The 22,615-nt window shown below is 35.6% G+C and overlaps 2 protein-coding genes across 5 annotated transcripts in view; both read left to right on the forward strand.

Annotated features, from left to right (window-relative positions):
• POLK (DNA polymerase kappa) overlaps positions 1–15,908 on the forward strand; it is a 72,532-nt gene extending 56,624 nt beyond the window's left edge. For 3 of the 4 annotated variants that reach the window (XM_089909028.1, XM_022594814.3, XM_022594821.3), the window contains 8 exons: positions 989–1,113; positions 2,429–2,595; positions 4,948–4,980; positions 8,170–8,266; positions 10,629–10,800; positions 12,527–13,486; positions 13,984–14,026; positions 14,261–15,908. In XM_089909028.1, the coding sequence (XP_089765154.1) occupies positions 989–1,113; positions 2,429–2,595; positions 4,948–4,980; positions 8,170–8,266; positions 10,629–10,800; positions 12,527–13,486; positions 13,984–14,026; positions 14,261–14,345 (1,682 nt within the window). In that variant the 3' untranslated portion in view covers positions 14,346–15,908. The remainder of the gene's footprint in view (positions 1–988; positions 1,114–2,428; positions 2,596–4,947; positions 4,981–8,169; positions 8,267–10,628; positions 10,801–12,526; positions 13,487–13,983; positions 14,027–14,260) is intronic. The other variant, XM_089909027.1, reaches the window with a different exon arrangement.
• Positions 15,909–21,889: 5,981 nt separating this feature from the next.
• Positions 21,890–22,615, forward strand: part of ANKDD1B (ankyrin repeat and death domain containing 1B) — a 66,050-nt gene continuing 65,324 nt past the window's right edge. Inside the window, 1 exon segment of the mRNA XM_089908566.1 lies at positions 21,890–22,237. Within this exon segment, the coding sequence (XP_089764692.1) occupies positions 22,009–22,237 (229 nt within the window). The 5' untranslated portion in view covers positions 21,890–22,008.

Below are 22,615 nucleotides of genomic sequence, written 5' to 3' on the forward strand. Positions count from 1 at the left end.
ATTAAGCACAAAAACCCATGTGTCCAAAGCAAAAACTTATCATAAATCTCATGTAGCTATCTTTTTTGAAACACAAAATATATTTTAATTGGTTTTGGACATAATACTTTGTTTTCCCTTTGAAGACTTACAGTGCAAGAGGGACCACAGATGTCCACACAAAATATGGATGAGACAGGAAAAAACACCAACTAGCAACATAGCAATCTAGGATCATCTGGTGAAGGGAAAAAGAGCTTTACATATGCCAATAACTCATGAGGGTATCACTGTGTCTTAGCATAGAAACTGATATTCAGGAGGACCCTAGATTATCTTAAGAAAGCCATATTATGATTGGGTTAGTCTTTTCTTCCTATGCCAAAGCATGAGAATAAGTAATAAATTTTAGAAAAATGTGTATAAAAATTGAACTATTTGATGATCATAGTTGAATATACCTATTTCAAGTTATCTTAATCATTAAGACACCTAGAAATTATAAAACACCTCTCTGAAAAGGGGTAATTTGCTTTGTGAGTAGCATAAAAAGGATACACGCATTTCATTATCATTGTTTTAAATATACTGGAAACAGAATCTTTGATTTTTTTTTCTTTATGTGGATAATCTATACAGAAGACCTTTTCAAAGAGTAAACATCCATCCTAAATTATATTCTCCATCTTTTCTGTAAGGCAGCCCTATATTCCTACTAAATATAGTAAGTAAACTAATAATATCACTTAAACTCAGAAATTACTCTTAGACTTTAAAATACCGTGGAGATTTAAATATTCCTCATTTCTGCTGCCACAATAACTAATACAATTCCTTTTCCTAAAACCATAGCAAGCCCTGGGGAAATAGATAGTAATCAAATGTTATTTTTAAAGTAGCATTCCACATTTCAGATTTTTGCATTTAATTTTTTTTCTGTGTTGTTATCACATATTTTAAAATCATACATATCATGTTCTTTGAGTCATCAGAGTGTTCTTCTTTTAAGGCATTGCACCAAATACAATGTTAGCGAAAGTATGCAGTGATAAGAATAAACCAAATGGACAATACCAAATTCTCCCTAATAGACAAGCTGTGATGGACTTCATCAAGGACTTACCCATTAGAAAGGTGAAATTTTATGCAAAATTTGTCATCTATATATATACTCGGTGTTCTGAAGAAATACTATTTAGGATGATAGTAATCATTCTTTCAGAAACTTTTTAAAATGATAGCTAACAAGCAAGAATGATAATGGATGATTTAATTAGGACTTGAAGAAATCTTTCTATGAAATCCTAAAAGTGAGGTTTAGGAAGCTTGTCTGTTGAAAAGTTTGTTGAAAAGATTTAGAATTTTAATTGTTTTAGACCAGAAAAAAAAAACCCAAATACTTTACCATCTTTAAAATGGTAAAATGAATCCTCAGGGATTATAGAAAGGGTATATTTTATTATTTTTTACAGCTTCTAGATTATTCTGTATATATATGCTTTTTAAAAAATAATAATTGTACTATACACTATTTGATGTTCTAGGGCTTGCTTTCCTGACTCAGCATAATGTATATTAGTGAATCTAAATAAACATTTTCAACGCTCAGAAGAAAGTCTATATCAAAATATATAATGTATAATGACTATTGAATAGCTTAGTATATATAAGATATAGCTATAAAGCAGTGTTTTCCAATGTATTTTTAAGGTATGAATGGGTGTTCTGTTAAAAAACGTTCTGGGGTCAAAGAACTTTGGAATGTACCACCCTTGGTGGGTCACAAGAGATATTAATTTATTGAAGATTCATAATTCTTACCGTAAAAAAGTTCATTTAAAGTTTGTTTATCCTAGAAACAGACTGATTGTTACAGAGAACAAACTGGTGGTTTCCAGAGGGGAGGGGGTGGGGAGTTGGGCAAAATAGGTAAAGAAGATTGAGAGGTACAAACTTGGAGTTATAAAAAAAAAGTCATGGGATGTAATGTACAGTATAGAGACTATAGTCAGTAATATTATAATAACTTCGTATGGTGGCAGATGACTACTAGACTTATTGTGGTAATTGACTCATAACGTATATAAATGTTGAATCACTGTGTTGTACACCTGAAACTAATATAATGTACGTCAACTATACTTCAGTTTTAAAAAATTAAAAAGGAATAAAAAGTTGTTTATCCTACCATTCCCCAAGTTTATATGACCACAGAACTCTTTTTTAAATGCTTTTTAAAAATTCCATGAAATTTAAAATTTTTAATTTTCATGGAACACTAGTTTAGGAAATATAGCCAAAAAGCAACTAAAGCCGTTCTCTTGTGTGACTTTTGAAACTAGGCACATTATTTATACCTTTTATTAGTTATAAAATATATGATGAGATTATAATATCACTTCTTATCTTAATTTCAAAATGTATTAATGATAAGTTGATTCTTTTCTAGGTTTCTGGGATAGGAAAAGTTACAGAGAAAATGTTGAAGGCCCTTGGAATTATTACTTGTACAGAACTATACCAACAGAGGGCATTACTTTCTCTCCTTTTCTCTGAAACATCTTGGCATTATTTCCTTCATATTTCCCTGGGTCTAGGTTCAACACAGCTGGCAAGGTATCTGTATTTATAATTATTCTGCTTTTTTTTAGCATTTGCTGAAATAACAGTTTTCACCATTGAGATAGAGACTACAAGGATAACATGTTTTAAATTTTTTTTAGGCTAGCTCAATTCAGAATATAATTTTTGAATTAGAGTCAAAAGATTGGATGTGAGAGAAAAGGAAAAGAGGAATAAAAAATCACTCCTAGGTTGTTGGCTACAGCATTTGGATAGAGGGATAAGAGGAATGATGGGTGCTTTCTTTTCTGTACCTGCTTTGTTCTTTGTTCAGAACGTAAGAATATTGGTGATCAGATTGTGGGGGTGAGAAAGATGGCTCATACTGCAGAACTCACCCTTTAAAGCAAGTAGACTTAACGATTCGTTGAAAGCCTTCATGAACTACCTGTATTTCTTCTCTTTTCCAGATTTGTAAATGATTCATTCATTCAGTACTGAGTACTTTGCATTAGGCACTGTTCTAGGCACTGGGGATAATAGCAGTAAACAAGACAAAGTCCTGCCTTCATGGAGTTTGCAGAGTAATGTGGGAAATAAAAAGTAACCAAATAAACAAATGGAGAAAGTAAGGCAGAGTGGGGGCGCATAGATGTTGACTTGGGGGGTAAGAGATGGGGTTGGCAGCGGTCCTCCAGAGGCAGAGACCTGAAGGGGCCAGCCATGCAAAGATCTAAGAGAAGAGGAAACGGCTAGAGGAGAGGCCCTGTGTTTCCTCCCTGCCACTCTTTCATCCAGGTCTTAAAAAGAAGGATCCCAGAGCTAGAAGGGTACACTGTTTAGGGTGGGTGAAAAGAAGGCACTAGAAACAAGAATGAAAATTAACACTGGGCACTATTTTTACGATTTTGTTATCATCTTGTTAGCCTGCCCTCAAAATAACTCTTTTATATTCATATAGTTAAACTAAAGGAAAACAAGATTACTGAGGAGGCATGTAAAATAAGTTTGATTAACCAATTAGACCTGCTATATATTACAGAGATTGCAAGGCATGTGCTATTATTTTTCTCATCTCTCCATGCTCCTCATTCTTTCAAGTCCAGGTAGCTGACTTTGATCTTGAGTGGATATAATGAAAGATAAGAGAAAGACATCACAGTACTATAAATAATCCAGCACATGAAGTTGATGAGACATAAAACTTTCTTCTTTAATCCAAAAATTATCCTCTTTTTATTTCCATAGTGCTTGAAAACAATACAGTTTTTAATATAATATAGCACATATTAACCTGTGGTAGAGATGCAGGTAATGCTTTTAAGTGAAATTCATAGGTAATTTTTAACCATATAAAATAGCAAATTTACCTTCCCTTCTATCAACATTCTCTGTTTCCCTAATTTGCTTTATTTTTTAATCTGTAGTACTTCTCCCCTTCTAACCTGTTCCATATTTACTGCTATGTTTATTTGTCTCCCTCCACTAAGATATAAGTTTCTTTATAACTATTTTTTTAACATTTATTTAATTTACTTATTTGGTTGCACTGAGTCTTAGTTGTGGCAGGCGGGCTCCTTTGTTGTGGCTTGCAGGCTCCTTAGTTGTGACATGCGAACTCTTAGTTGTGGCACGCATGTGGGATCTAGTTCCCTGACCAGCGATCGAACCCAGGCCCCCTGCATTGGGAGCACGGAGTCTTAACCACTGTGCCACCAGGGAAGTCCCTAAAATATAAGTTTCCTAAAGGCAGGCACTTGGTCTGTTTTGTTCATTACTGTTATCTCCAAGGCCTAGAACAGTGCTTGATTCATAATTGGTTTGTGAAATATTAGGAAAATGAATAATCTACATGTCATTTCAGCTTTTTGGTTTTAACTGCTCCTACCAGAGCAGCTAGAATCCAACCAAACTAGGTGGTTCAGATTCCCAACCATCATCCTATTGCTGTATGGCAAATTTTGACTGAGCTTCTATAGAGTGGTATAAGTGAATAATAAATAGGCTATTATTAATGTACTAGGCCCAAAACTAGATAATGGATATTAAATTATTTAAAATTTAATTATATCTTATAACTGCAAGCCATTATGCTACTACCTTCTGTTGGTTTTTGTAAGTTAATAGAAACAAATTATAATATCATCCTGTTTTCAAATTTGTTGTCTTTGATAGATATAGACTTGATCCATCACACATGTAATTATATTAGCATATCTTTCTACATTCTTTGGTGATAGTTTTATTTTTAGATTAAAAAACTCACTGTGTTGCATGATGTATAACTTTTAATCTAAAACATTGAGATCTCTAAAGGGTAACTGATGTAAAATCATCTTGGTTGACTAAAAGAAACTCAGTCTTCTTTGAGAAAGCAAATAAAAGCTTTTTTTTTTTAATTTCAAGGGATGGAGAGAGGAAAAGCATGAGTGTTGAGAGGTAATGTTTTGTTACTAATTATTCATAATTTGTATTATTTTAAACTAATTTTTAATTTTTAGTAAATTTTCACTGAAATTTAAAAATCTTTTTGCAAACCAAGTAACAATTTTCATCAGTTGATACTCCTACAGTAAATATTCCAGTGCAATGCTTTATTATCTTTGCTTGCTGTGCTCTCAATGGGAAAAAATTTAACTGCAGTTATTTTTTTAAATGTTGGTTTTGTTCCTATTCAGTGAAAACCGAGCATTTTAGGATTCTAAATCTTAATTTGTAGGCTTATTTATAAGAAAAATTATACTGAGTAGTTATTTGGGAAATTTAAGAAATGATGATGGAAATTCTTCCTGAAGTTCTTCAAATATTGGTGAATAACCATAGACATCAAATAGTAAGACACTGATGAACAAGAGCTTAGAGGTGATCTAGTTCAGTGGTTTACAATCTTGTTTGAAGTCAAATGAAATCTTGATGGAATCTTATTGTTTTGGGAAATATGTCATTGTTTGAAAAGTCCCTCGCTTATCTCCTCAAAGAACCAAAGTTCCACTAAGACATTTAAGAACCGCGGACCTAGTATAAGGTTGTGTTCATTTTGCACATATATTATTCATGATCTGAAAAGCTGAATGACTTTTTTTTTCATTTTATTTATGTTTTATACAGCAGGTTCTTATTAGTTATCTATTTGATACATATTAGTGTATACATGTCAATCCCAATCTCCCAGTTCATCCCACCACCTCCACCACCCCCCCTTTTCCCCCTTGGTGTCCATATTTGTTCTCTATTTCTGCCTTGCAAACCAGTTCATCTGTACCATTTTTCTAGATTCCACATATTTGTGTTTACATACGATATTTGTTTTTCTCTTTCTGACTTCACTCTGTGTGACAGTCTCTAGGTCCATCCACATCTCTACAAATGACCCAATTTCATTCCTTTTTATGGCTGAGTAATATTCCATTGTATATATGTACCACATCTTCTTTATCCATTTGTCTGTTGATGGGCATTTAGTTGCTTCCATGACCTGGCTATTGTAAATAGTGCTGCAATGAACATTGGGGTGCATTTGTCTTTTTGAATTATGGTTTTCTCTGGGTATATGCCCAGTAGTGGGATTGCTGGGTCATATGGTAATTCTATTTTTAGTTTTTTAAGGAACCTCCATACGGTTCTCCATAGTGGCTGTATCCATTTACATTCCCACCAACAGTGCAAGGGGGTTCCCTAGAAAAGATGAATGACTTTTACAAGACAACACACTCAGTAAATGACTGATAAAAATTGTTGTTTTAGGCTGTGATTTACATAAAAGCAATCAAAGGAAAATAGGGGAAAAAAGCATCCAAAAGTGAGATAGTATCGTCCTATTTAATGATTTTTTCTTCTATTTTGTCTTTTGTTATTGAGAACATTGCTTGCTGTACAAGAATATTAATATTAACTAATATTAATATTTCTTAAGAAAGGGCCATCAAACCAATAGAAAAAAGTGAACAAAGATCTAATTAGTTAACAGAAAAGATGGTACAAATGGCTTTATAAACATGTGAAAATAATCTCAGTCTCCGTATAATTTAAGAAATTCAGATTGAAAATTCTCTGAGATAGCATTTTTCACTGATTAAGTTGGCAAAGATGCACACTCTATTGGCAAGACTATGGGAGTGAAAAAGCTATTAAACTCTAAAGGAGGGTGTACTAGTTTCTTATTGGTGGTATAACTAATTACCACAAATTTATTCTCTTACAATTCTGAAGGTCAGCAGTCCTAAAATTAAGGTGTCATCAGGGTTGCATTCCTTCTAGAGGCCCCAGAGGAGAATCCATTTCCTTACTAAAAGCTTCTAGAGGCTTCTTGCATTCTTTGGCTCACGGCCCCATTCTCTATCTTCAACTCTCACATTTTGTCTTTCTTTGACTCTTACCCTCCTGCCTTCTTCTTACAAGGACCCTTGAGATTACAGTGGACCTACCTGGATAATTCAGGATAATCACCTCATCTTAATTTAACCACATCCGTAAAGTTCATTTCACCATGTAAAGTACTAGATTCTGAGAGATAAGGATTTGAACATCTTCGGGGCCCATTATTTTGCCTACCACAGGGGGCAAGCAATTTGGCAGTATCTATCAAGATCACAGATACACATGTACTTTGATCCCACAGTTCTTTTTCTAGGCATACATCCCACTGGTGTAATCGCATGTCATTTTACATGTATACATGGTTAGGCACTGCATTTTTTTTTGTGACAGCAAAAGATTGGAAATAAGTTTCTACAAATAGAGGATTGGTTAAATGATCTTACATCTTTAAATTAGAATTTATGCTGCCATATATAAATGAAATTATTTATTTATAGGGAACTCTCACCAGGATGAATGAGAAAAGCAAAGTGGTAAATAATGTATCTAATATTCTACTGTTTATATAGGGGAAATGTTTGCTTGTTTGCTTTTATATACATACAGTATTCTAGAGGAATAAATAATGAATAGGAAGCTGGCAATATTGGTTGCCACTAGGGAAGAGAACTGGGTAGCTGGGAATAGTTAGAAGCGGGACTTTTCACTGAATGACTATTCAGGGTTTGCTCGGGCTTTTTTACTGGTTACCCCACTCTCTCTTTAGTGTCTTTATGTTAATATGACCTTTCAATACCCTTGTGCAGATGAAGTCACAAGTTCTACATTTAATCTTACCAGCCCTCCATTTCCGGTTGCCTATTAGATGACTTTATGTAGGTGCCACGAACCAACCCCTTAAATCTACTTGAAGATAATTCGCTTACAGAAAATACACATGCAGTAATTGGAATGTTGTTCTCATTTGTACTTTCTTAAGATAATCCTCTGTAGCAGAGTCTGTATACATATGTATCCTAATGTTTTGTAAGTTTTGAGGGCATTATCCTTATATGTTGGTGACTTTAATCATCTTTTAAAACATATTGTAGAGAGCAAATGCACCTTTGCTAATCAGTTTAGCTATAAACAATCTCCCATTATTTAAGAAGATCTTAGATGTTTTTACTTAATCATATCTTAGTTCATCTGAAAACTTTGTACTGTAGAAAATATAACTTAATGCTAGGCCATTTACATGTACTATATCATTTCTAAAGTATACTGAATTGTAGTTTACTTTGTGCACCAAAATCATTCTTGCCTTTCTAGGACATTCAGTGAGATAAGTAAAGCAGAAGAACAGTACAGCTTGTGCCAAGAACTTTGCAGTGAACTTGCTCAAGATCTGCAGAAAGAAGGACTTAAGGTACTTCATTTTTATGCAGTGTTCTTAGTTTTCTAAATTTTTAATAATAAAAAGCTACCTTAAATTTTTAATAATAAAAAGCTACCTTAAACCAAGAGTTAGATTTTGCATTTAAATACAAATTGGGATGTGTCAGAAAAGAGAATTCTTGTCTTCAATAGAGACAAATTGAATTCTGACCCTTATCTGAGGCCTATGATGAGGTCATTTTATGAGAAGCAACTTATGAGGTTGGAGTGATTCCAGTATGATTCCAGAGAAGTTTATATTACCTTGGGAGTACATTTGAGTAAGTTCAAAATCAGAGTTATATTGGCAGTAAAGAATAAGGGATAGGGAAGAATTTCCCTAGAACTGTGCTTGTTATAAATGCCTTTCCAATTATCCTTTAATGTCATTGTCAGGTAGACAGTGACCTTCTGGAATAGGCATTTTGTTTCAAGGCCTTAATCCAGGTTGCTTAACACATTGAGAACAAAACCTGGAAGGCTTTGAACTTTGTATTGTATAATCTTCACTCACAACAATCCATGTTTAGTATTTTTCCAACATTCTCAAAACAGAGGTAGGGTTATTACAAAGTATAATACAAAAGCAATAAAAAGTTATTACAAAGAAAGGGATATCTGATGAATATTTTCTTATAATCCTTCTCTTTTATACCTTAAATATATAGAGAGTTCTTTTTTTAAAATTTTTTAAATAAACTTTTAATTTTAGAATCATTTCAGATTTATATAATAGATATAAGGATATTATCAAGATTTCCAGTTTCCCTCATTATTAACATCTTATATTATCATAGTACATTTGCAAAACTAAGAAACTGACACTAACACATTTCTGTTAACTAAATCCAGACAGTATTTTTGTTTTACCTGCTTTTTTCCATTCATGTTCTTCTTCTCTTTGTTCCAGGGTTCAGTCCAGGGAACCACATTGCATTTAGTTTTCATGTCTTCCCAGTTTCCTCTAGTCTGTGACAGTTTCTCCGTGTTTCCTTGTTTTTCATGACCTTGACAGTCTTGAGGGATACTGGCCAGGTATACTGCAGAATGTCTTCCAGTCTGGGTTTGTCTGATGATTTTCTTATGATTAGACCAGTGTTATAGGTTTTTAGAAAGAATACCACAGAAATGAAGTATCCTTCTCATCACATCCCATCAAGGTATATGATAGCCACATGATATCACAGGTGAGAATAACCATCCTCACTTGGTTAAAGTAGTGTTTGCTAGGCTTCTCCACTGTGAAATTACTACTTTTCCCTTTCCATACTCTGTTCTTTGGAAGTGAGTCAATAAGCCTAACCTACAATCACAACCTCCAGGAGGTAGCAAAATATACAAAACAAAATTTACTGTTTTAACTTTCTAAGTATACATTTTAGTGGCATTAAGTACATTCAGATTGTACAACCATCAACACTTTTGATCTCCAGAACTTTTTCATTATCCCAAAGTGAAACTGTATCCATTAAGCAATAACTGTAAAGGAGTTCTAACACGTAAATTTAACATAATATCTGGCATATAGTAGGCACACAATAAGTGTGAGCTGTCCAGAAGATCTTTTCAATGAGGTCCCTTCAGAAAGATTTTTTTTTCCTATCTTTTTAGGTACTGAATTAACCTCAAAAAATGATTCAGTAAAAAGAAAAGTAATCAGTTAACTTTGCCCTTTATATAAAAGTCTTTTATAAAAAGTCAGTTGGGGAGGGAAGTAATAATTACTGACTAAAATGGGATTTTTAGATTACTTATGGATTTCAGTTATTCTTTATGACAATTTTCATTACCATGGTTTTTTTTTTGTAATTGTAATAGTTAATATTTATTGCCGTTTAATATACGTCAGGCACTGTTTTAGGGCCTTTATTTAATGAATGTTGATCTTTAACATTGAATGATCTCAACCCCAGAGAATTAAAATTGTAAGTTTAGTGTTTTGTTGTTATAAGACCTGTCAACTAGTGTGTCATTGGAGTTCTTCCTTCCTAGAAATTTCTCTTATATAGAAACTATTATATGATGCAGTTGACAAACACAGGGAAGGGAGCGTGGATACGAAAACTCTATGATCAGCCCCTAGACCATTATAGATTGAGTCATTATTTTATAACATAAGCCAAAACTGTGTTTTTGCTGTCTTTCATTACTGTTTTGTTTAGGCACAGCGGGTAGGACAACAACTCCTCCTCCTCCTACAAAAGCTCCACATTACCATGTTTTTTTGTAAATAATTGATTATACTTCCGTACTCTGTGTACACAAGAGACCTTTCTGAATTTTTCTATCCTGTAAAATAACTTTTTTCTGGAAGTTAAAGAGCCATATATAATAATGTATTCTGTTTGTTACAGGGTAGAACTGTTACCATTAAGCTAAAGAATGTGAATTTTGAAGTAAAAACTCGTGCATCTACAGTTTCATCTGTTGTTTCTACTGCAGAAGAAATATTTGCTATTGCTAAAGAATTGCTAAGAACAGAAATTGATGCTGATTTTCCACATCCCTTGAGATTAAGACTTATGGGTATGACTTTTCTTTACTTGTTTTTCCTTAAATCTGCTAGACTTTTCCATAGAATCAACTTGGGAAATATTCTCACCTCTATTTTATTTCTTAAACCTGTTTAGGAAGTTGTACTTATGCTACTGCCATTTTTCTTGATTCTTAGGACCTGACCCATGTGAAGCCACGATCATTAGTTTAATTCCAGTAAGAACCAGTTAAAGTCGTTCTTTTCCTTACTACTTACTGAAATCCTTGGGGTTAGGTATCTTTCAAATTTTTAAACTTTTCAGATTTTAGAAAGCAAATTCACTGCATGTTGAGTATATTATATAATACTCCTTTGGGATCTGAAGCAGCACTTCATGATCAAGCACATTATTATTTCTGTAGGAAAACAAAAAAATATTCACACTGAGTTGTAAAGACTCTAAATAGTCTCACACCAATCTTGTCATCAATTACCGTTTGTTGCTTACAATTTTCAGAGCTTTTTGGATTTCAGAATTACAGATAAGGGGTTGTGCCACTATAAAACCACATTTCTAGCCATCACATGGTAAAAAAAGATAAACAAACCATGTTTCCAAAGTGAACGAGTGAGAGAATGTTTACGGATAAGCACTCCAAATGCCAACTTTACTGCTAAGCATGGGTCATTAGCCACACTTTCACATATGAAAAATAGCACACACTGAAGTCAATTTGAATAAAGTATGTTAACTAAAAGAGCTAAAGAGTGGATGTTAATAGCAGCTTTATTTATAATTGCCAAAACTTGAAAGCAACCAAGATGTCCTCCAGTAGTAGGTGAATGGAAATTGTGGTACGTCTAGACAACAGAATATTATTCAGCACATAAAAGAAATGAGCTATTGGAGTAGAGGGTGGGGGAGAAGAAAAGAAATGAGCTGTCAAGCCATGAAAAGACATGTAGGAAACTTATATACAGTTTATTACAGTTTATTAACTGAAAGAAGCCAATCTGAAAAAGCTACATCCTGTATGATTCCAATATATGACATTCTGGAAAAGGCAAAACTATGGAGATACTAAAAAGATCAGTGGTTGTCAGGGGTCGGGGGAGGGAGGAATAGGCAGAGCACAGAGGATTTTTAGGGCAGTGAAACTATTCTGTATGATGCTATAATGGTGGATACATGTACATTGTACATTTGTCAAAACCCATAGAATGTACATCAAGAGTGAACCCTAATGTAAACTATGAACTTTGAGTAATAATGTCATGTCAGTATAGATAGATTGTGTAGATTCATTGATTGTAACAAATGTACCACTGTGGTGTAGGATGTTGATAGTGGAGGAGGAGTGCATGTGTGGGGCAGGTAGTATATGGGAACTCTCTGTACTTGCTACTCAACTTTGCTGAGAACCTAAAATTGCTCTAAAAAATAGTGCCTATTGCAAAAAAGGGAGCTAAAGAATCTATGCAATTGACTCCAATTAGTTACTCGATATTTAATGGTATCATGTGTCAGGTATTAACTGAAAGACCTATATAATCATGCTAACTCCAGTAGATACTTACTATTTAGTATACCCAGCTTTATGAAGAAAGTTAATTTCTACTCATAATACCATTTTGAAAAAGCATCCTTTAATTCAGAAAATACAGTGTTGCTTATTATTTCTGGCTAAACAGCCTTTTTCATATATGTTATAATAGTATTATGCAAAATGTCTCTATTGAATTTGAAGTGGATTAATTATGGTTGGTTTAATTTAGGGGTGCGACTATCTGGTTTTCCCAATGAAGAGGAGAAGAAATGCCAACAAAGGAGCATTATTGGCTTCTTACAGCCTGGAAACCAAGCCCTGTCAGCCACCAGGTGTATACCAGAGAAAACTGACAAAGATCAGTTTCTAAAACCTCTAGAAATGTCTCATAAGAAGAGTTTCTTTGATAAAAAACGATCTGAAAGGAATTGGAGCTACCAGGACACATTTAAATGTGAAACTGTAGATAAACAAAGTTTACAGACATCGCAATTCTTCCAAGTTTTAAAGAAGAGGATGAGTGAGAATTTAGAAACATTGGAGAATTCAGATAACTGTCATATATTTACTTGTCCTGTTTGCTTCAGGGAGCAAGGAAGCATCAGTCTGGAAGCCTTTAATAAACATGTAGATGCGTGTCTTGATGGACCTTCCATCAGTGGAAACTCTAAAATGTCCTCACGTTCACATGCTTCCTCTACAGAAGTGAATGAGAAAGAAAATGTCCATGATTCTGTTTCTGTCTGTGAGAAGCAGGATTGTGAAACTCATCAGAAGAATACAGTGATCACATCAGTAGATTCTGTAGAGTTGGCAGAGACTACTGGTAATCCATCTAATACAGAAGGTGTAGATGCGCTAAGTAATAAGCACAGTGAAGAGGAATGTTCTAGTCTTCCAAGCAAATCGTTTAATATGGAACACTGTCCTCAGAATTGTTGCACTGTGCCACTGGAAAATGAAGATGTTGCGTCATTAGGAAGGAAAGAGCCCCTACAACCTTATTTATATGAAGTGATCAGTGACCAAGTCCTCGTTTGTCCTGTTTGTAACCTAGAACAAAAGACTTCAGATCTTACCCTATTCAATGTGCATGTAGATGTTTGCTTAAATAAAGGCATTATCCAGGAACTGAGAAAGGATAAGGTTAATCCAGTTAACCAACCCAAAGAAAGCGCCACAAGTACTGGTGAGTTTACAGTTTACAGTTTACATAGTTCATGAACGCTGCCATTTAGGAAAATGTTAGTTACCTTAACGGTGGGTTAGAATTAGCTGAAGACATTAGATTCTAAATTTTGGGAAAACTCTGGTTTGGGCTTGATTTAGCACAGAATGAACTTAATGGTTTAGGGAGCTGAGTGATCTAATCAAAACAGAAATTCCTTCAGAGAACACTTGCCAAGGCACAGTGGTAACTATAATTATATAGCCAAAAAGCCTCTTTAACTTGTTTTTTGGTAGTTCCGACTCTAACCCAACTTCAAAATCAGCTGTAATACTAATGAAACAAGTAAATTACAAAGAAATTATGCTATACATTAGTTTCTGGTATATATAAATTCGAACAATGTAGTACTAAGGAGGTTTTTATTATCTTTAATCAGTCAACCTTAACTCTTTAAATTTTTAGAAAGCTTTTTAATTATTTCATGTCATTCATTGTGGAATTTCTTCCCTCTAAAGATAACTCAGGCAAAGTACAGAAGATTGGAACAAAAGCAAACAGGTATGGCTAATTTGAGTTTTAATAAAGCTGGCTATGAAATTTTTATATTTTGAGGTCTGATTTTTAAGAAATGTTAAAATTTGCTTTTAGAAATCATTAAGTAAAAGTTTTAAAATCAATTATTTGCATAAACAATTTTTTAAATCTCTTCATGCATTTTATTATTTTATATTTTTTTGTTTTTTGTTTTGTAGTTCTTCATGCATTTTAATTGCATGTTCTTTTTTATTCCAGGCCAGGACTGATGACAAAGTACTCGGCATCAAAGAAAACAAAACCAAACAGTCCCAGACACACCCTTGATATATTTTTTAAATGAACGTTGAACATTTTATCATTAATTTTTGATTGAAACTTGTTATTTTATAATCAATGAATGTATTCTTCCTCATTCCAGGCTTACAGATTCATTGAGTGAAAGGCAAGTGCAATAAGCCCTCCCCAAATGACATTTCCTTTATATGAATTTGGAATATATACTAATTTACTTCTGTATATTTTTTTGATAACAATGAGAATTCCACTTCCGTTATACTTCAATTGGAAATCAGTCCTGTTAGAGATAATTTTAAAATGAGAAGTTAGGAGTGGGATCAGGAAGTGATTTCCTTCTTTATTATGTTTTATAGTGAATATAAAAACTTACATTTATAAGGGCTCTCAGAAGTTCAGATAAACCTATTTTAGCATAAGAATTTTTCAGCACTTAACCACTTTGTTGGCACTGGACTGCTATGTTTGATCTTAGTATCTTCTACAACTTTGTATAATTATACTTTAGCTCCTAGTATCTTCAGATACCTCATGAACATTCATAATTAATACTCATCTTAAGTTCTATGAAAAGTATTAGCTTAGCAGAACTAGCATGAATGGTTTTGTTACCTTCAGGAAAATAATGTCACAGTATTATTTGCTGTGTTAAAAGAATTTTTGTAAAATATGATTATTCATTTGATTTTTTTTAATTTAAAGTTTCTTTATCTAATGAATAAGCACTTGGTTCACTTTAAAAAAGATATTTAGTCTAAGATTCAAGGTAATTATTTTCTTATCTAGGACTTTTAAATAGCAATATTTCATTTCTTGGCAGTTATATTTGTACTTTACACAAATCTGTAAAAAAGGATAAATTGTACACTCACTTCATTTTTATTATGACCTTCTGGAGAAGAATGTGCAATTCAAAAGATTAATGTGTGTTAAAACACCTCATTTATCTTAGTTATATTTCTATCATGTTTTCATTAATATTCACGAAAGAAGACAGCTTAACAATAGTTAGCTTAAGTAGTTGTTCCAAATATTTTTGTGCTATCAATAGAGGAGTTTTTATCAAAAAAACAATTATTTAATTGAAACATGAAGATGGAACCCATTTTCTATTACTGCTTTAAGGAACTGAATCTTTTGTTCTCATATTTTTGTTTCTTTTCATATTTTATAGCTCATTACCTAAATGTATAAAGACAATGTTTTAGGAGTAGCGTAAATTAGGATCTCGCACAACCTTTGGCCAAAGTGGTAATTGGACTTTAAATTACTAGATTGATTAAAATTAGGCTTAATTAAGTTTATTAACATACGAATTTCATGCCTCATATTATTATACGCTATGGTTAATACCTAGTTGTAGAGCTACGCTTCTTGATTGTGTGATTTGCTTACATTAATTCTCTACAAAATTAAGTTCAATGAAGCACTGATTTAATGTACTGAAAAGTAGATAGAACCATATTTGTTCTTTTCTATTCTATCTTGTTTCAAGTTCATTTTTATTGTGTTTTCAACATTAGAGTGAATACTAAATTATTTTCACTTAGATGATTCATTTAATTGAATGTTATCATTTAGTAATATTTAATAAAAATTTAAAATGAAATTTTAAATGTTTAATCTTTAGCCAGTAGAAATGGTTTCCTTACTTTTCTACTCTTTTCCCACCTCTGTTGCTTTCACTCTTATTTTCTTTGCCCAGAATTTTCTCCACATCCTTTTCTGTTTTATCTAATAATCCAACTCATTTTCTTTTTATTATAATTTTGTTTGGGGGCATTAAAAGAAAATACAACAAGACCACAAAGAATAAGCACCTATAATCTTACCTATTTAGAGAGTCAGAATATAGGGAACCACCTGGGAGAACATATTTGCAACACATATAATTGGCAAAATACTAGTATCCAGTATATATATAATCCAGAATATCTAAATGATTCCTATGAATCATTAAGAAAAAGACAGACAGCCAATAGAAATTTGGACAAGTCTTTAGATGGCACATTACATAGAAAGAAATCCAAATGGCCAAGAAACATGAAAACATCCTCAGCCATTTTATTAATAGGGAAATGAAAAAAAACAAACAAACCACAAAGAGGTATTGTAATACCTTTCCCAGATTCACAAAAATGAAAGGATCCAATGATATTAAGTTTTGGTGATGATATGGAGCAATATGAACTCTTATTTGAAAACAATCTCTTTGGAAAACGGTTTGTCCTTCTTCAGTAACTCTGAAGATGTGCACACTCAACACCCCAGCAACTGCACTCCCAAATATACGCCTTTGCTGGTTATCTTCCATTTGCCCTCCTGATTTTACTCTGTGCCCTCCACCCTGCTTTAAGTTCAGTGAGGCATCATGGCAGCGGGCAGCCACTGCAGTAGGTTTCAGGGAGGAAAGAAGATGAAGTTGTTTATTTACTCCCTCATATACCTTTTTGAAGAATCATGTCAAGCTGGCTAAGTCCCTTGACGAAAGGTCACAGCTTCTTCATATGTCATTTTCTGCTCTCTCTCCAGGTTCTGATAATCCTTTCCTTGCCCTCACCCCCTCATCCTAGGGGTGGCAACAGAGCCTTGTCCTTACTAGCCCTGAGGTGCTGCCCTATCTTTTGTGGTTTCCCCACACCCTGCCCACACCTTTGTAAATTGTCCCTTTCTTAAAAGTCATCTCAAAATACAGTTTTTTTCCTGGCAGAGCCATAACTGATACAATGTCTTGGGAAAACTATTGAACATGTTTTTTAGAAAGCATGTGCAAGAATGCACATAGCAGCACTGTAATAGCCAAAAAATGGAAATAAACCAAATATTCAGCACTGGTAGAATGGTTAGATTCTACCATTGTATATTCATGTAGATTCAAACAGTAGAATTCTACACAGTGGTGAAAATGAAGGAAATAGCTAATCAGAAGGTGGATGAATATCACAAACATAATGTGGAGCAAAAGAAGCAAATCATAGAAGGATGCCATCGGCATGATTCCATTTATATAGTTCAAAACAGTGTATATTGCTTTAAGGATGTATTCATATGAGATCAAATTATTAAGAGAAGCAAGTATATTATTGTCCCCAGAGTTAGAATAATGACTTCCTCTGTGGGGAGGAAAGGGAATGTGATTGAGAAATGGCACATGGAGCTGCTGGGATGCTGACAGTCTTCTATTGTCTTGGGTGGTGACTGCATGGATGTTTATTTTAAAAATATTATTTAAACTGTATGTATGTATTTTATAGATTCTTGTTCATATGTGGCCTATATCATGATAAAAAGTAACACAAAAAAAATGGCAGGAACCGCTTTCCTTAGTAAGGTGATGTTCTCCTTCATCTCTGCAGGCTACTAGCTTCAACAGAGAAAAAGTACATTTCTCTGTGCTAGGACTTTGCTGAACACAGCAAGAAGGAGTCATCCCATGACAACATTTTGAGTTTTTCTCCTAATGTTTCCCCTAATGCTACAGCCTCAATCAGCATTTGATCTGCTCTCCAAAGTCAAATTGCCAAAGTTGACAATTTGACCAAATATTTTATCAACTCCAGACAAGTCACCAGCTTCCCAACCTGTGATATATATCGCCACTCCTCAAAGCCCCTCCCTCAAACACTAAGCCAATTCTGTATATTAAATTTTGTTATTTTCAGCACCCTGCTTTCTATGTCACTTCAGAATTTTACTTCAGCTGTGAATTACAGAGACCCAATCAGTGTCTTAAAAAAAAAAAATCAGTTCTAGTGTTCCCACAAAACACAAATTTCATTGGTTAACTTTAGCTCAATAGTTCAAAGATGGGTTCACAGTCTGATTTTCTTGGCCTCACATGGCCAAATTCTGGCCGCAAGATGGATGGACTTTTCTGTATCCAGCCTTACACATGAGTTCCAGGTAGGAAGATGAGGAAGTAAAAAGGACAAAAGGGCAAGTCTGTCCTATTTTAAAGAGCTTTCTTGGAAGCCCCACATAACAATTTCCACTTCCATCTCATTGACCAAACAGTGTCATGTGGCTTCCCCATATTAAAGGGAACCTGGAAATGTAGTTTTTAGCTGGCTACGTTGCTACACCCAAACAAAATCAGGTTCTGTTAGTAAATTGTGCCTCACCTATTAAAAAAACTATATAACTTTATTATCAGATGATGTGTTTGTCTACATTTTTAAAAATCTACATTTAGGACTTCCCTGGTGGTTCAGTGGTTAAGAGTCATGCTCCCACTGCAGGGAGCATGGGTTCAATCCCTGGTCAGGGAAGATCCCACATGCTGTGCAGCGCAGCCAAAAAAAATCTACATTTAATTAAAAAGTTCAATAAGGTTATGGCTACAAAATCAATGTACAAAATCAGTAGCATTCATGTACAACAGTAATAACCAATTAGAAAATATAAAAATCTCTTTCATGACAACAATCTATAAGGGACCTAAAGGGGCAGCGGGTTGTCGGGGGGGGGGTATCTATCAAAATAGGTGCAAGGGGCTTCCCTGGTGGTGCAGTGGTTGAGAGTCCGCCTGCCGATGTAGGGTACACAGGTTCGTGCTCCGGTCTGGGAAGATCCCACATGCCGCGGAGCGGCTGGGCCCGTGAGCTATGGCCGCTGAGCCTCCGTGTCCGGAGCCTGTGCTCCGCAACGGGAGAGGCCACAACAGTGAGAGGCCCGCGTACCGCAAAAAAAAAAAAAAAAAAAAAGTGCAAGTACTTCGGAACTACAAAATATTATTGAAAGACAAGCAGTCTGAGTAAATTAAAAGAATAATCCTATTTATGAATAGGAAGAATAACTATCTTAAAGATAACTCTTCTCCCCTAATTATTCTATAAGTTCAATAGAATTCAAAACAAAACTTCTCATGGTTTTTCTTGGAAGTTGTTAAGTAGATTGTAAATTTTATATGGAAGAGCAAAGGCCCAAGAAAAATAAGGTAGAAGGACAGTCCCTATTACATAGCAAGATTCATTATAAAGCTGTAGTAATTAATACCGTACACTAATAGAGTGGTATTGGCCTGGGTATGGACATTTTAGACAGCTCAGTACAAAAAGTATTTACTATTTAATAAATAGTGCCTAAACTCTGACCTTCCAACTGATTTCTCAGCTTCTCCTGCTCTAAACCATTTTGTGCATTTTTTGCACATTAGCTATAATGTTTTCATAACGTCACTCGTATTAGAAACAAAACAAAAAAAGATTTCAAAGCTCTCAACTCTGTCCAGGATCAGTGGGAGCTGAGAAGGGGACTGATTTTCAGCGTATGATGATTTCTATGGTGCAAATACCATGACAGATTTCAAGCTATTGACACGATGTCAACCAGTTCACAAAGTTCCTGAAAATTTAACAGTTGGCTCTTGGGTGCCAGCACAAGCGAGTTCCCAAAAATCAGTGTTCATGGTGCACACCAAATACTGGCTTGGCATTCGAGCCTGGTCAAGTCACACTGCATAGCTTGCAGTTTCCTGAATTAACCAAGCTATTTCTCCCTTCTGGTGTCGTGCTCAGTTGCTCCCTCTGCCCAGAATGTGCTTCCTGAATGCCCCTTTGCCCTCTCCATACACAGTAACCATACACAGCTATTCATCTTTCAACTCATCCCAAGGACCACCTTCAAGAAAGGCTTTCTGTCCCGTAGGAAAACTGATTAGTCACTCCTTTGTGCTCCTGTTTCTCTATGAAGACACTGAAACATTCTTTGTTGTGGCTTTGCTGCGGTCTCTCCCTTCTAGGTTGTAGGCTGCTAGAGATGCTGGACTGTCTTTCAATGATCTCTGAATTATAAGTGTGAAGTGTAAAGCCCAGCACTCAGTAGGTGTTAACTATCATTTGTTGACCCATAAATGAATAAATAATGTTTGCCCAAAGACTGGTGTCTATTACTGTCATACTAATTTTCTCTGTGAAGACAGGGTGGCCGACATAGATGGCTGCACTCAAGCTGGGCCCTAAGGATGGGCATTCTGGAAAGAGAGAATTGTACTTCTTTCCCTTTATTGGGTAATTGCTTGCTTTATAAATGTTTTATTGCTGTGTTCTTTTGGGGTAGCTTGGAAATATTTGGAAAAAGGCTCAAAATATGACTATTAATCTAGGGCTAAAAAAAAATGATTTTTGAGGAAATATTCCATTTTGAAAATCACACCTGGTGCCTGCTGTCTGCTTTCTTTTTTTTTTCAAAAGTAATCTCCCCTTTGTTTTTTGGCCATGCCTTGTGGGACGTGACATCTTAGTTCCCCAACCAGGGATTGAACCTGTGTCCCCTGCAGTGGAAGGGTGGAGTCTTAACCACTGGACCACCAGGGAAGTCCCAGTAATGTCCCATTTTGAAAAGCAGTAATACATTTGAGCATACCTGGTGCTGGTAGGGCTCTAGTGAACATCACAGAGAGGTGGTGTTTATACCCCTAAAGCAAAAGCTGTATTTTTGTTGAATCATTAAGGGATAATCACTTTTGCTTTGTAATACATAATTGGATTAACAGTTGTTTAAGAAAAACTCAAATGATATTATGGTGAGTATTGAAAACATGATTCCATTTATTAAATCGTATATTGGACTGCTCCCCTTACAAGTGTGAGGTAATTTATTTTCTAATTATTGCTGTCTACAAAAGGCTCAGGGAGACAGAAGATAATTCAGAGGCAAATAGTTTTCACACTTCCTTGTAATCGCGGTCTCTTAAGTTTGTTATGATTTCAAACCCATATATACCTACATATACATATGCATAGATGTGCATACACCATATATATATGTGTGTATATACATACTACACACACATACACACAACCTCACCTGAACCCATATCTGTTACTGAATTCTGTCTACCCTTGTAGGGCCTGTTGAAAACATCCACTTCTTTGTATTCCTTTTGTCAAATCCCCAACAGTTGCCTAATCTCTGGCCTTCCAACTTATTTCTCAGCTTTCATCAGTTTCCTTCCCTTCTCTAAACCATTTTGTGCATTTTTATAGACAAGGCTTTCCTAACATCACTCATATCCATCTGTGTGTACCAAAAAGGTGGGTCAGTTCTGGGGTCAGATCTAGTTCTATTTTATTAGGACTCAATTTTTTTTTCACTCATAGAATATGCTCAACTTCTAATTTAACTTCTGAACCCATCCACAGGCATGAGATGTGCCATGGTTTTATTTGTTTGTAATCCATCAAACAGTGCTTATGTACTAGGGATTCAATGGAGATATCCTGGTTGTCCTTCAATATTTTACTTTTCTTGCATATTAGAATTTTAGCTAGGCACACGATTGCCCAGAATAATTTACTATATTTCATCAATTCTTTATAAACCACTAAGAAAGAAATAAAACCCAAGATGGGGAGTCCAGTAGGTTACCACCGCATTAAAATGGGGTACCAAGGTTTTCCATCTTCAGAGAGGCTATTGAGTCTTACTTTATTCTAGAGAAAATTCTGGAAGCCCATTTAAAAATGATTCAATACTTAAGTTCCGATAGTGTTGGTTATCAAGCAAACCTCGACACTTCTCCCAAATGTACGAAGAACGGCCTAAGTGTGCGCCGGTAGTTTTCTCAGAACGTTTTGCCTCGCGTGAACCCAGCCAAATCACGCCACACCTGAAGGCAGCTCCGCCCGGCCAGGGCTGGAGACCCGGGGCGAGCCGCCATTAGAAGCGCCCGCAGCCAAGAGCGGCCCCGGGGGTGAGAGGCCCCGGGGATGAGCGGCCTCGGGGGCCTGAGGGCCTCGGGGTCGGACATGGAGCCGGGTCGACGCGCCCCGGGGCGCAGGGAAGCGGCAAGGGGGCTGCTGCTTGGCGAGGCTGCGGCCGCCAAGGGGTTGCGTGAGGACCTGAGGAGCGCGGCGGCCCGGCCCTGGAGAGGCCTGGCGCGGATCCCGAAGCAAGAGCGTCCGCGGCGCGAGGAGGCGGCGGCCGAGCACGAGTTCCGTGAGTCTGGGAACAAGGCCTGGAGACGCCGGCGCTGGCGGCGCCGCGCGGGCTTGGGGAGCTGGTTGAGCAGTGTGGGTGCAGCGCTCAGGCCGCGGCGGGAAGGGACCCGAGCGCATCCTCATCCCTGTGCCCGCTGAGGGCTAGTTTTCAGCTTCGGGATCCACCCCCACCGAAGTTTTGGCTCACATTTCTCAGGACGTTTTTTTCCGGTTAACCCTGCGCTGTGGGTGGAAGGAAAGTGTTACCCTTTCAAATTAAGGAAAAGAATTTTTCAAGAAATGATTAAGCCCTTTTACAAATAAGAGGGTTTTTTTGTTTGTTTGTTTTGTTTTTTTGCGGTACGCGGGCCTCTCACTGTTGTGGCCTCGCCCGTTG

This window comes from Delphinapterus leucas, chromosome 3 (genome assembly GCF_059928025.1).
Source record: "Delphinapterus leucas isolate spDelLeu-1000000601 "Yukka" chromosome 3, BTC_Dleu_Yukka2, whole genome shotgun sequence".
Taxonomy (NCBI): Eukaryota; Metazoa; Chordata; class Mammalia; order Artiodactyla; family Monodontidae; genus Delphinapterus; species Delphinapterus leucas.